Source organism: Aphelocoma coerulescens, chromosome 18, assembly GCF_041296385.1.
Source record: "Aphelocoma coerulescens isolate FSJ_1873_10779 chromosome 18, UR_Acoe_1.0, whole genome shotgun sequence".
In the NCBI taxonomy this organism is placed as follows: Eukaryota; Metazoa; Chordata; class Aves; order Passeriformes; family Corvidae; genus Aphelocoma; species Aphelocoma coerulescens.
Window position 1 is genome coordinate 4,072,443 of NC_091031.1, and position 14,908 is coordinate 4,087,350.

The 14,908-nt window shown below is 42.7% G+C and overlaps 1 protein-coding gene across 12 annotated transcripts in view; it reads left to right on the plus strand.

Moving 5' to 3' along the window:
* PECAM1 (platelet and endothelial cell adhesion molecule 1) overlaps nucleotides 1-14,908 on the plus strand; it is a 43,542-nt gene that overhangs the window by 25,863 nt on the left and 2,771 nt on the right. For 5 of the 12 annotated variants that reach the window (XM_069032826.1, XM_069032829.1, XM_069032831.1 and 2 more), the window contains one exon: nucleotides 4,389-4,504. In XM_069032826.1, the coding sequence (XP_068888927.1) occupies nucleotides 4,389-4,418 (30 nt within the window). In that variant the 3' untranslated portion in view covers nucleotides 4,419-4,504. Of the gene's footprint in view, nucleotides 1-4,388; nucleotides 4,505-6,429; nucleotides 6,491-14,908 lie in introns of those variants that run through there. The other 7 variants (XM_069032824.1, XM_069032827.1, XM_069032830.1 and 4 more) reach the window with 3 other exon arrangements.

Sequence of the window (14,908 nt, forward strand, 5' to 3'; positions counted from 1 at the left end):
ATTTGCACAGGAAAACTGCTAAACTGGTAAATGTATCACTGGGGACAGAGCTGCTGTTCCAGTCCCATGTGTCAGTCTCCAGGCTGTTCAGTGCCAGTGAATCTGCTTGGGATGTGTCTGTTCACACACTCACCCTGTGACTGAAATGACCAGAGAGGTGAGCTCCTTCCTAAGGTGTGAGCAGTTGAACCAAGCAGGAATGGTGATCAGCCCAAAGTTCAGTGAGTCCCTTTTATTCACTGTCTGTGACTGTTTCCTCCTGGGTTTGTGTTCATCGACTGGTAGAGCAGGTGGGATGACTCCAAGTGCTGGCACTAAACTGAGACCTTGTAAGAAATTTTGAAGGCAAATAGTTTTTATTGCAGTGTACAAAGCTGGGTCATTGCTGGGTCACAGCTACATTGTTCTAACCAAGAAGTGGGAATAGTACCATCCGTATATGGAGGATCTCAGCTAAAAAATGTGGAGTTTTGTGAAGGTTCTATAGGTGGTGAACAGCTTCTTAGTGCTAAGAAGCCAGTGACAAAATATGGAATTTTTTTTAATAGAAGAAATATGTTGAATGAGCTGTTACTCTGCTCTCAGGAGATCTGAGAGGCAGGGAACTCACATTTCAGGAGTACTTTTATGAATGTTAGATAAGCTATCAAATCCAACTCAGACTAAGCAGATAGGTTGTTTTTTCTGCCACCCACTTTGTGGCTTCGGAGCTTGTACTTAAAAAGAAAAAAAGGAGAGACTCATAAATAAGAATCACAATAGCACAGTCTACGTCAGCTTATGGCATCCATTTGAGTTTTGAAAGGCTCCATCAGCACTCCCATCCCCATGGGATACACAGGCAGCCCATTGTATTATTTACAGACACTGGCAGTGCACTGAAGGTCACGGATTGTGTTACAATAAACAGACTCTTATTAACACAGGCCAGGAGGGTTTATAGTGTCATTGTCTCTCTTAGTTTAAAGGTTTGTTTTTATTCTTTGCTCTCAATTATCTAAAAATATGTTGAGCTGAAGCCTTCCCTGGGTTATGCCAGGCATATCTTGGAGAGTTAGGCAGAAGAAAGTTTGTCCCTGTCCGACACAAAAGAAGAAATGGTCAAGGGTGGCTGTGACAGACATGAAGTGTAAGTTCAGGGAGGAAGTTTTGTCTTCTTTTATCCACAGCCTACATAATTTCTAATGGACATGAAGATTTTTTTGTTTTCCTGTGGCCAAAAAAGAGTAAAATAGCTCTCCATGGAAGTATAATAGAAAGTCAGTACACTGACCACCCTATGTGAATCACTTTCATAATTAATTGGGCTATTAAAGCTTGCTAAACCAGACATCTATGAAGTAATGTCAGACCCAAGGAAAAAAAAGTGTCAGCTGAGGGCAGTGGTTTTTTTGTGTTTCTTTTATTACTTTTGTGTTAACAGCAGAAGGGTAATAAAACTTGTTATTCTGTAAAACTAATCTCATTTTCAGAAACATCCCAGAGAAAAGTCAGTTTTACAACACTGGCACATCTTGCTTGAGTTTTCCTAGAAGTTGCTTTATTCAGTTCCTGTCTGAGACATTGTCCCCTCCTTAGGTATACTGTTCATGTATTAACATAGTAACTATTCCCTTTTTCAAATTATTTGTGCTTTAAAGGACATAGCAAAAGAACAGAGCCTTGTCTTCTGCTTCTTAAATTCCCACTTCTGTTCCCAATAAAGCCTGTGACAAAAAGCAGCACCATCCCTCTTTTGAACTCTCCAAATAAGTGACCTAAAATTGGACTGGACAGATGAATTTCTTTATAGATTTTCCATTACCTCTGTTTGCCTCTCAACACTTTATAGGCCACACAGATGAGCACAGAAGAGGCAGAGCGCTACTAAGGTGCTTTTTATCATTATTTTCTCACAACTGGTTTTTTTCAGTAGCTTGTTTTCACACATGCTTAACTGTGATGTATCTCAGAGGTTTGGTCCAAATGAGGAGATGTTGATCCTACTCTTAAAAAGGAAAATGCTCCTTATAATGTGATCAAGTGGCTTAAACTTCCTCCTCAGCTGTTCTGCTTCTTGATATCCAAATTAAGTGCTTGGCTCAGAGGTGAAGTTGCATTTGATCTGCTGCTCCCTTACTTTGTGAGTGGAAGGGGACCTTCAGGAGTCCAGCTTGTCAGCTGGCATCTAAATCACATAGAATGCCAGATGGATCACTTAGCTGGAGTGGCCTGTCAAAAAACTTGTAGAATTTGACTCTGCTTAGGAAGTAATAGATGTTCCAGACGTGTGAGACAAAGGACCACAGCAGAGAGGAGTGTTTTGCGAAAAGCTCTGTTTTCAGGGAGGATACGCAGCCTTTTTATTTCAGTAATGTGGTGGAGACTCATCAGATCCTGATGTTGTTTCAACTCCCTAAATTCCAGTAACACGGGTCCCACCACTCACATAAAGCCTGTTAACACTCAGTTCTGCATTGCTCTTCCAGACGTCACAGGCAGAACAGAAAACTGCACTGCGGAGAAGGAAGATGTAGCAAATCATTTTAATGGTTGCTAGTCCTGCTTTTGTGTATTTGCCCCTACATAGCTTCTCTCGGAATAAATATAATCCAGCAGGGAAACTTAGGAACTTTGCTTCTTCTTCACTGAGAGACCATCACAAAACTGAGTTCAGGCTTTTAGTAAACACTGTGTACTGACAGAGGTGCATTGAAAGTGTTTGTATTATGTCAAGAAAGGTGGTGCGTTAGAAAAATTATCAGTCAAAATTTGAATTACTCAAACTATTTATATAGTTGTAGGTCCAGCTGCAGTACAGGTTGTGACTGATTTGCAGTCCAGAGTACCTTGAACTTGAATGTCTTAGACTTTTAGGCCATTTAGAAAGGAACCTTAAGTTTTATGTCAGGGGTTGCTTCCCTCCATCTCCTCTGTTTCAGAAATTGGTATCTTAAATGCCATCCATAGGAAGTATTTGCAAAAGAAATGAATTATTTAGAGAGGAACTGGGAGGAGGTTTCCTTCCTGAAATCAGAGCTGGCAATCTTTCTAAGTTATTTAATGGTTCCAGTTTCTGAAAACATATTGAAGGAAATATCTTAACAATGAGATAGCCACTTCGCCAAACACTAATTGGTATTGTGTCAAATTTACCTCAGCACGTTCTGACTTCATATCTCCTCCTCTCCTGCTACCTCCTAGATGTCTCTGTGTATTTGTTTGTTTGGTTCTGTCCTAGGGGTTCAGGAGGACTGGCAGTACGTGAGGACATCATGTACTTCTAGCTGCCTATTTGTCCAACCTCAGCATGTGCCCTCTGAGACAGAAACTTGTACAATTTACAGCTCTTTGGAGGAATGTCTAGGTGTTATTCAGCTACCTTCTCATCTTACTTAAGTGATCCCAAAAGTATTTTCTCAGTATTAAAGGAATTCACGTTCCCAGCTCCAAAGGGGCACCTGGTCTGTGTTTAACCGTGCACAGTAACATGGCACAGTAATTTCAGACAGGAAAGGAAGATGAAGGATGTGTCCATTTAAATTGGGGGGGGGGTGGATTTCAGGCAGTCAGGATATGAAAAAGAAGGTGATACTCTGAAATAAACACTGAATTATAAACCAGGAATTCCTCTGACTCATGGGGCAAATCCTTTGGGGGTAAGTCCACAAAAAGAATTAGGCGCCTCGGTGCTGACAGACTAAACTGTTAGGCTAGAGGCCACCATGTACCCTGAGCAGAAATTTGTTGGGGGGAGACTTTGGCAACCAATGTCAGGAAAGACTTGACAGTTGTGAATCCCCAGTGGGCAGAATTTTTTTCTGTCACATAATGTAAAAACAATGAAGTTTGGGATCTCTCTCTGCCTGTTCCCATTGGCTGGTGTAGAGGACTGCTCCATCTGCCTTCTGTGCTTCCCAGTGCCAGGATTGTGGCCCTGCTGTGTGCTGGAGATCACCTCTGGCACGGCTCTTGCAGGAACATGGTGTCCAGAAGTCAGATGCTCCCTGTGAGATCCCAGCCCTTAGAGAAAGGTTTTCATTCTCCTGGGACTGAAGCTGGGGTCTGACTGTGGCAGCTGAATATCTCCTAGTAAATAAGGGATCTGACTTCCAGATGTGTTATGTGCCAGCAGTTCCCTTAAAAATCCAACTTTTATCAGTAAGCACCCACTTACAGATGTTGGTGATTAACAGTTTTGTGGTCTAGCTCGTAATTGTTACTCTAAATCTCCCACTGTTTTACTTCTTTTTCTATCTGATGAAGATAATACTAATATCTCCCCAGAGAACAGTGAGTATTTATTAGCTCACTGTGGAGGGTTCTAAGGAATGTGTTACAGGACAGAGGGTAGGGGCACAGTTATACTCACACCTTGGCTTTTTGTCTTTTGCTCTTTTTGCCAACAGAGAATATATGGGCATCCTGATGCTACCTAGAACAGTCACCTCAAAGATCAGCTGGGAGAAAACAAGCCAAGATGGAAGACGTTGCAAATGTTTCAAAGGCTTTGCAGCAGTTACTTATGAGTTTGCCAGACTTGTCTTTTCAAAGCTTATTTCCTTAGGAGGAACAATAGAGATGTTCCTAAAGCATTTAATGGAAAAAAATTACGAATAAAAATTCTCATAGGAAAGTGGCTCTTAAAACCACTGACCCAGGTTCTCATCTGCAATTTCTCCTGCTAATGCAATTTTGCCTTTTTTGCCTCCAATTCATCATGCTCTAAGGAAACAAAGGGGGAGCTACAGCTGAGGAAGTACATTTCTACAATGCAGCAACTATGGTGATACCAGTAGGACATAGAAATATCTAAGCTTGCTTTAAACTTGCTAAGTTGGTTATCAGTGACACTACTGTGGCAGAACAGAGCTCAGCACAGCCTGACTAGCCATGGATGACATGATCTTGCAGATTGTGCTGAGCTCCCTGTGCTGCAGCAGCTGGACTGCTACCAGACTTGGAGCCAGCTCAGTTATAACCCACAGAGGTGTGACACTGCAGGGAGGGCCTGAGGGAAGTGTGAGCTCTGGGCTCCCTAAAAACTTGAATGACTGTTCAGAAGTTCAAACTTTACCAAGTGCTTCTATCAGAGGCACAAACAGTCTTTATTCTTTGCTAAATTGCTTTTCCCCTTTAAAAGTTCTGATGCTTGTTGGTTAATTTGATGTGATGGTTCTTCAAGAAATGATTGTCTGTCACAGTTACTTTGGATGATTCTATGATAAGTCTTCATTGAGCGGATATAATATACCCAGGTCAATGAGTTTGTACCTGAAAATCCTGTTATATACAATCCTTACTCCTTTGATTTTAGGAGAGATCTGAAGTTGTACTTTTGCTCAGTTTGTCCAGTATGGAATTCCATGCCTATCCTTTTTCTCTGTAATATGATAAACCACTAACATGGATCCAGTTTGGACACAGATCTAATCCTGCAGCCCATGTTTATCTAAACAAAACACTAAACAAAAGAGAAAAAATACTGTCCCCAACCCCTTAACCAGCTGGCCTTTGACACTGCAGTTGCTCTCCTTTTCTTACTGCAGATTAAATTCCTACAACACCTGGGCTACGGGTAAGAAGGTTCTCATTTTAATTAGAAAATAGTGAAAAAGAAGCCATGGGTTTGTATATACATATATAATTACTGCTTTACGCATTGCATCAAAGATGCAAAACCAGCAAGAAACACAAAAGGGGTTTATATCCTCCATTCCAAATGTTTAAAATTTCCAGCTCCAGTTACTGATTAATATCTCTAATTTATTGTTCCCTGTGCAAACGTTGTTTGTATCATGAGCCTGTCGCAACTGACTGACTTCATAGCACTCTTCTGTTGACAAATGTTCTTTCAGCATCCCATGAGTGTCCATGCAAATGCATTAGTATAAGGAATGTGAAAAGGTATTTTAATAAAGAAAACTCTGAATTGAACTTTGCACTGGATTTTGCACATTCATGTTGCAATGAATGCCTGTGAAGTTTTTTATTTGTGATGAGCCACAGATCCATCATATGGATTTGAATTTGGGAGATAGATGCCTTCTCTGCAACAGATTCCAGGCACTTAGATCTGGAGTCATGAACCCATTTAACAGCAGGTAGATGCACTAAATTGCTTTAAGAAGCGAGTGGGGGAGTGCTTGCATTCACATTAAGTCTTTTACTAAATTACAAAGGTAAAAGTTCCTCCACAAACCCTTCTTAGTTTTTGGCAAAGCTTGGGAAAAAACTGGGACTTGGGAAGTCTTCAGAGTTATCATCTGGGCATGATGGAGCAGCAGTGGAAGAGTTTGTTGCTCTCTTTCAGCTTGTCTCTTGTCTGGAATAATCCTAAATTATTTTGGATTTAGTCTAACACAAGTTGTTTGCCCTACTGAAACATGTGAACTGTCTATTTCTCAGAGTGCTGTGCACTGCTTTGAGCCCTTCTGTTTTGTCTTGCAGATAAGGAAAGTATTTCAGAGTATGGGACAATAGATCAGCAGATGTTGCCAGTGAAGACAAGGTAAATGGGCCCATGAGTAAACAGCTACACAAGAAGGCCTGATATGAGCATGTGCCAAAAAAGCCTCATTATCCCACTGGAAATAGTTGGGAAATAAGTCTTGAATCTGTTACTGAACAAATCAAAGCTCAGCTTGGAGCTCAATTATTTAAAAAAAAAAAAAAAAACAACAAAAAAAGAGATTTCTGTGTTGTTACCAAGTTGAGCTCAGCAAATAGAAAATGAGGTGTGTTGGTAAATATTTACTTAAAGGGATGTCACATGCCCAGGTCCCTTTTGCCAGGCCTTGTCCAGGCAGTTCCATCGGGATGTCAAAATCCCAGGTCTCTTGTGGCATTCCTTGTTGGGGAAATTCCATTGGGATGGCACATGCCCAGGTCCCTTGTGGCATTCCCTATGCGAGCAGCTCCCCTGCATCCTGCTTCCACTCAGCATGTTCGGGAGGAGCCGTACCCACCCCCAATTGGGGGTAACTTTGGAATATTTCTCCTATTGCCGAGCAGAGGCTTTAGGGGTGACACACAGAAATGCTTGAATCAAGTCCCCTCCTCCTCTGCACTGTTATTTTCCTCTTCCCTTCCCAGCCAAGCGGCACCGCGTGTTTGCCGGTGTAACGCGGGTTTCCGTGCGCGTTCCGCGGCGGATCCGCGGGGCCGGGCGGGGCCGGTGCCGCCCGCGGGGTCCCGGAGCTGCGGCCGGTCCCGGGCTGACCCCTGGTGGCCTCCAGGGGCACTGCAGGGGGACAGCACCGGGCTGGCTCCCTGCCCTACTCTGTCACATCGAACAATAAATTGAGCCGGGGGAATTTTTTGTTCCTGCAGCGCTCACCCGCCTCTTCCCGACCTCCGCCACTCTTAAAGAACAGTGTCCTAAATGCAGTGTAAAGTTGCCCACCATGGCTTCTTCCCCTCTCCCACAGGGTAGTGAATTCTTTGTTAATGCTGGGGCACTGCTTTGGCAGTTCCTAATAAACCTCAGCATTCATTTACTTTTCTGCGGTGTTGTTCCACCTGCTGATTTGTGAGCTTGGTTGCCTTCAAGTTCTTCGTGCTGCAGTTCATCATTGAACTCTCTTGAGCCCCAGCTTTTGGGGGCAGGGGAGATGATGCTGTCAGACTGAGTACAGCCCATCTAGTGCAAGGGAGAAGGCAGGCACAGGGAAAAGAAACAGAATTTAAGAAAAACAGAGGTATCAAATAGAAAAAGGAACCCCATCAATTAAACTAGAAATCAAACTGAAAACAATAAATTATCAGTACAGATTTAAAATCTAGGACATTTTGTTGGTTAGAATTTCAAGGCCTTTCTGAATAGGTGAAAGCAGAATAAACATCACTTCTGCCGTTATTTGGGAGGTAATAAGCAATTTGACATGTCTAAAGAATCATAAAAAGTGGGACTTATTGCCTTCAAGCTTTGAAATGTTCCACTCTAAATCACAAGTGCTCCCATTAGAGAGTTGAGCAGTCATGAGAATGTAGCTTGCATGGGAGGTTTCAGCTAAATGTGAGCATTTATATTTATATAGGTAATTTATTTTCTCACCAGCCACAAACAGGTTGAGTGGGAAGGCTGAAAAAAATCTCACCATTGCAGGAAATAAACACTGTAGTTAAATTTTAAATGTAATAGCAAAAGAAATCACCGTTTTCTCGGGAAGGGAGTCACTGCAAAGTCTGATGACAAACAGAGTAAGAACATGAAGCTGAAATGAAAGATTGAGCACAAAGCAGAAAAGGACAAAGCAAACACTGCAAAGGCTCTCAGGCACTGCCCCTGTCAACCTGGATCTGGACTGTGTGTAAAGCTCTAATGGTGATCATTAGAAATGGACCTCACACTGTTTGGACCACATTCCCATGGTTAAGGGGAATTCAGATCAAACAGGTATTGTTTGAAGAGAAATTCCACAACTAAACTGTTAGTCATAGTAAAGATGGATTCTGCCTCTGAAATGAATAGACTAGCAATATATTTCTGTGTAATCCTGAAAGTGTAAGTGGGAGATGAAATGAGGGTCTTCTTTGGGGCAATGACAAAAAATGTAACAATTTTTTCACTGAACGTAAACCAGAAGTGACCAGTCTGACAGTTCATTGTCCTCTGGTTACTGCCCTGATTTTTCTGTAGTTGTCTTTTTGTTTTAATGTTTTACTCAGGAGATCAAAGGAGATCTTGGAATGAAGGCTCATTACAGTGAACAAAGAAAGTTAAAAGATGAAAGACAGAGGGGAGTGAGTAGGCCTGGTCGAGAAAAATCCTCCAGACTGTGGAAGGTTTGGGAAGAAACAACACATCAGTCCAGTCAGTCACCTTAACAGCTCCACACTTCATTGTGTTGGTGATGCTCTGGGGAATGTGCTGTGACAGAATCAGCACTGTGGAGGTGGCTCGTACCAAACATTCCTGTGTTTATCATTGTCAGGTGCCCACTAGGAGAAGCAGAAAATACATATGTTAACAAAAAGCCCTGTTGCAGGTAATGGCACCACTGATCCAGATTCATTTCTGCTGCTCCCAGTGTATCGGTCCTGGACGGGGATGTGGAGTCCTGAGGCACCAAGAGGCCTGTGTGATGCACCAGCCTGGAAATGTGTGCTTCAAAAGAGAACATCCTCTTACACTGTTATTTGGCTAGCATAATCCAAGCCCTGTTGAGTCCTCGCAGAGGAGCTGTGACTGCTGAAATCACCTGTTTCCACAAAGCAGTCATCTCTGCGTAGGGAGAGCTTGTCTTTAAACCCTCTGCACTGCCTTGTTGTTTATTCATTTTTTAACTAGAGGCAGAGCCAAGTCTCCAGTGTGACCGACACAGTTTCACTTTGCAAATCGATGAGACAGCACTGCAAGGGCAGAAGAGTCTTTCCTGAGAACTTGTGCTGCTCAGAGCTCTGAGTGAGTGCTGTCCTCATGGAATTAACCTGACCAAACTCCTGAGCTACCTGGGGCTCTCACCACCCTCCCAGCCTGTCTCGCAGTGGGACCCTTCTGGAGTGGTTCAAGCTCTAATCAGCTTAGGAAACTCTGCCTTGTGTGGGGACAAGTGAATCCAAGGCAGTAATAAAGAGGGCTGCTGGTCTGTCCCCGGGAGCAGAGGGGACAGAGAAGCTGACAAAGATGGGGAAAAGATGAGAGCTTTGTCTTAAGTGGGCTGAATCATGGTATTCCTGGAAGGGGTGAACTTGGCATCCCTGCTTGATAATAGGCTGTGAGAATGTAATAGGAGAAAAAATTGTCAAGTCTATTATGATGTGGTCAGAGTGTAACTCAATTAATGAAAATTACAGCCACACAGGTTATTAAATTAACATGAGATTGTCAATAGGAAATATAGATTCCTTTTGAATTATTTAAAGCATGATGAACATCTCACAGTCTCCCATAATGCAAAGCTTAGATTTGATTTTTTTACTGTTTGAGTTTTTAAAATATTTGTGTTTCAACTTCATGCTGATTAAAAGAACAGGAGTTTTAAAGAGCAAGACATTCTTATTAGGAATGCTGAGAGCTGCAGTGGCTGCAGGAGGCAAAAGCTCAGGGGTGGCTGGAGGTGAGCTGTGATTCTGCAGTGTGATCCATGGCAGAGCTGGAATCACAAAAATCCAAGGGTGTCCGAAAGTGATGGATCACATTTTCTAGGCACTTTCTCAGGGCTGCAAGAAGCACTCTAAATGGACCTACAGCACACATTGGCACTGTTGAAAAACTGGTTCCTGTGAATGCTGAGCCTGAAACAGCCTTCAGATGATCTTTCCACTCTGGCTGGGAGTCAGGAACCTTCAGGCAGCAGAGAGGGGAAATTTGCAGCCTTCTGAAGAGAGATTCACGTCCTTCCCAGGGAGCCTGGGGACCAGTTGGTCTCTGTAGAAGGATGGTATGTTCAGCGTGAGTGAAGGTATTAGCTGGCTCACCCCTGGAGCCTCAAAACATTGTGTACACTGCAGAAATCCAGTTTAGTCATGGCTGGAGGGAGGCAAGGGCTGGTCTGTTAGAAACATGACATACACCTGTGCTTTGTCAAACAAGAAACACCGAAAGGGGTGTCTTTAACTATTATTTCCTTTTCCTTTTTTTTTTTTTCCTTGAAGCTGATCTTTTCCCACTGAGTTGCTTCCTTTCTGACTGTTCCAGAATGAATCACATGTCTATCTGTATTCCCAATGGGACTGTGGAGAGCGAACCTGACTAATGTCCCCTGCAAGGAGAAAAGGATAATTGATGCTTTTTAATTACAAGTTTCCTGCATTATGGTCTAGTTTTTCAGCTTATAATCATTAACAGTATAATAGAGACTTAAGTAAATTGTTGCCTTTTCCTCTTTTGTAGCATATATAGGTCAGATTTTCATGTGTAAGAATTATTATCTCTGACACTCTAATGAGTGCACTGACTGCTGACAAAGGTCACATCTGTGTTTTCTTCATTGTATACAAACATGGAGAGGGCTGTATGTCCCTGATTGCTTTGTCTTCTAGAATCATTTCACTGATACAAAATCACTTGGTGCTTTTCACAAAGCACAAATCACAAAGCTGCTTTACACCTGCTTTGTACTTCTGTCAGTGAAAGATGAGGCTGAGGGCAGAGGAGTGTCAGCATCATCATGTCCCCAGCACATGTCCCTTTCATGCATCCTTGGCTTTTCAAGCTCTGTGCACTTGCAGTCAAAGGGATGAAGTTGCTGCCTTTCCATGAGGAAATGAATGGAGCTTTTATGTCCCATCTTTGACCAAAGCACTTAAAAGGTTCTGTGCCCTAGCAGATTGTTTCTAATAGCAGGGGAAATTGATCACACAGGCACTTTAATGCAGCCCTTTTATTTACAAAGAAAGTACAAAATTCTGTTTCCTCTAAAATCAGAGGAATCAGACAATATTCTCTTTCTCTGCATGCAATTTCAATCCTTTTAGCCAGCACTTATCCAGAAGCACGTTTTTATTCTCAAGGTCATTCTTGTAGGATTCATCTGGTTCTGCCTGGTTTGGAGAGAAGGCTGCTCCCGTAGGAGCTGGGAGCACCCTGTCACTCCAAGCACTGCCCTCCTCCCCGCATCTTCCAAGCCAACATTTTTCAGCTGGCAGAAACCCTGAGCGTACCAGCTTCTCCTCCAGATTTGCCCTTCTGCCTTCTTTCTTGGGGTGGCTGCTCCTCTTTCAACTGCCTGCTTGTGTATGAGAGCTCGGTTGTTTCTTATACAAAAGAATACCCAGTGAAAGGCAACATTAAACCTGTCTGGGTGTCATAAGCTTTTGCCTGAACTCTGTGTCTGGGTAGAACTGGGGTTACACACCCAGCATGTGGCATTGTGCTGATGGAGAGTAAGACCTTTGCACACTTATTGTCAGTGACAAGGAGCAGGAATTGGGGCAGGATGAGGTTCTCACTGCCCAAGTGTTTTTACTCTATACTCCCCTTCTGACTAGAGAGAAATACCCTGTTGACCAACGAGCAGGATGCATTGCAAATACCCATTTGAATTCCTCTCATTCCTTGCCCTATTTATCATATTTAACCTTGGATTTATCTGTAGAGAATTGCCCAGAGAGTCCTGTTTAACAGAGGAAGAAACCGGAAGAAAGCCTGGACATGGTGTGTTTTCTTGCAATATTGCCCTGGACAGTTTCCAATCTGTTAATGGATGAACACTGACATCTAAACCATCCCCAGGGGAGGTTCAAGATCCATCTGACTTCAGTAAAAGTTTCCTAAATAGCTGTAGCAAGCCCATACTTCAAAAGAAATAAATGTTGCTATTTTTAAAACATGCAGGTTTTGGAGGGCTTTGAATATCAAGATTAATTCTCTGTCTAAATGCAGCGGAAGGCAGCACTGACTGGTGAGTCTCACTCAAATCTGGAAGGTTTTAATATTGTCTGGAAGTTGGATTTGATGTTCTAAAAGCTTAGACTGTGTTTAGTTTACTTTTTATTCCAGCACAGACTCTGCATGTACCTCTCAGATTCCTTAGTATATCTCATTGGATTTATGTGGAAAACATATTACATTATCCATCAGCACTTGAAATTTTGAATCAGGAATTCTAGATAGATTACTATCTATCCAGTTGGATAGATTACTGAGCAATATTTAATTGAAAGATTTAATGGCACTTTCAGAAAACCCCAAGGTCACATGGAGCCAGATGCTGCCCTCCCCAGTGTGATGCTTGTTTACAGGAGGTGGCAATAGAGGGTGGCTATAGGAGCTGGACAGAAAGGTCAGGGCACCCGGGCAGGTTTGGAGACTGGATTATGCATCAGGTCATGAAAATTACACAGGGAAGGTGAGCAGAATATTCTCAGTGCCTCACAAGATGCCTACCTGGCCTGTCTGAGCTAAGAGGCTGCTCTGCTCTCCAATACTGCCACTGAGAGTCCTGTTTGGAACCTGTCCCTTTTCATTGCCTAGAATAGACATCCTAAGCAGCACAGGTTCCTTATTTAGCCATCTGAATAATTAGCATAGTGAGATGTTATTTAATATTTCTCTCTGCTGAGATCTTCCTCCTAAAATGCTAAAGGAGAATGTGAAGTCCAGAACAAGAATCCAGTTGGGGAGGCACTGGGAACATTTGGCTTTGGAGGCTGGGTCAGAATCCGTTGGAGAAATGGGCCAGAATGGAGCTGCCACTGCTGTAGCGAGAGCAGGGAAGGATTGACTATGGTCATTTTGTGTGACTGGACAGGCACTGAGTGCTCTGTCAGAGGCAGTTCTTTAACCTTGGAAAACACCAATCCTGTGTTTGCTTTCAAAGCTGTGCTCTTGTTTGTTCGGGGGTGTACTGCACCTTCATGTTTTCATTGTTTAAGCCCAGCATCCCCAGCAAAGCTCAGCTGGAAAAAGATGATGTGCAGATATGGGCCACAAGGATCCTACTGCTCAGTGGAAGGTTACAAGTTACTGTCATAGAGATAGCAGTTCCTCACACCTCCTTGAAGTTCATGTAAATAAAGGTTCTAGCAACATCCAGGTTTGAAATTACACTGTCTAGAACTGCACAACAGCCTAAATTATATCAGCCTTATGAAAACAATACACATTGTTTACACCTTCAGAACATGGAAATGACCCTGACCACCTACCTATGCTCCTTCTCCATCTCAGCTGAAGAAACCAAAGTCAGGGTTTTATCTCTCTTTTGTAACTAAGAGTTCACTTCATGCTGCCATTTCTGATTCCGTTTCAGAAGGTATACATTCAGCTCTGGGTCGGGTGTTAATGCTCTCAGAACAAATACATCTGAGTAAGATGTGGCTATTTTTATGATAGTGAAATTTTGATCTCACGCCAGCACAATCGAGGAACAATTCCCATTAAGTCTATTGATGTGAGTCTTTCCTTGAAGGGGACACTCAGGAAACCTGAGCTGAATTATATTTTAAAGTAGATTAGTTAAATTCTATTAAGATCTATGCAGATACTCATATTCAGAATTAAGTGGCATTAATCTGATTTAGTGTACTTCACTTGGAAAATGAAGAAAGCTAAATCAAATGAAGGCCACTTTAACTCTGAGTAACACAACTCAAGCAGGACACATGTAACTTTCAAGTCACAGGAGTCATTAATTCAGATTAATTTTTTTGACTTTCCCTTTGAAGACAAGGGGCAATAAAATCACCAAAGATGACCTGACCATATGTTCTCCTTCTCCCCCCAAAAAACATTATGGACTTCCTGACAGTTGGTTTGAATTTGTGGATCTGACGGCTGATGTTCATTTCTAGTCTACAGTCAATTGCTCTTTTCCTTTAACTAACCATTAAATTAGGCCTGTCAGTGAAGAACCATAGCATCTGTCCAGGCAGGAGCAGGAGGGTGCTGCTGCCTGGTGTTAATGTTCCTGTGCATGCAGTGTATGTGCCTGATTTAAACATGTATCTTCAGCTGTTCTGTAATGTCAGAACTAAATTTACTTGTAGATTTAAAATAGGTGCATGATTTGGCAGCTGAAAGGTCAGGACACACAGTTTATTCTGCCCTTTGCTTTTCCTGATTAACAGAAATTTGTCTGTAGCATCTGACATTATTGTCAAGGCCTTGTGGTGCAATACCTGCACAGACAAACAGCAGCCTTAGTGCCACTGCATCCTGCAACCTTCCCCTAGCTTTGGATTTTGCCACAGTTGCACTCTGGAGTGCTCCAGCACTCAGCCAGAATATCCTAACTCATAAAGGTCTTGGCGGAGGGAGGAGTATTGACTTCTCCACCACGTGCAGATCAGATTTCAGGTTTTAGAATTTTGTACATTTGCCAGGTACACTGAAATACAGATAGCAGCTTGTACAACCTTGCTGTGACTTTGGTAGCAGGCACGTGGCTATTCTGGGTGGCCCAAGGACTCGCCCCTTCCCCAGCGATCAGTGGCATCACTGCAGGTGTGCTCTGGCCATTTCCCCAGTCTGGATTCAGCGTCA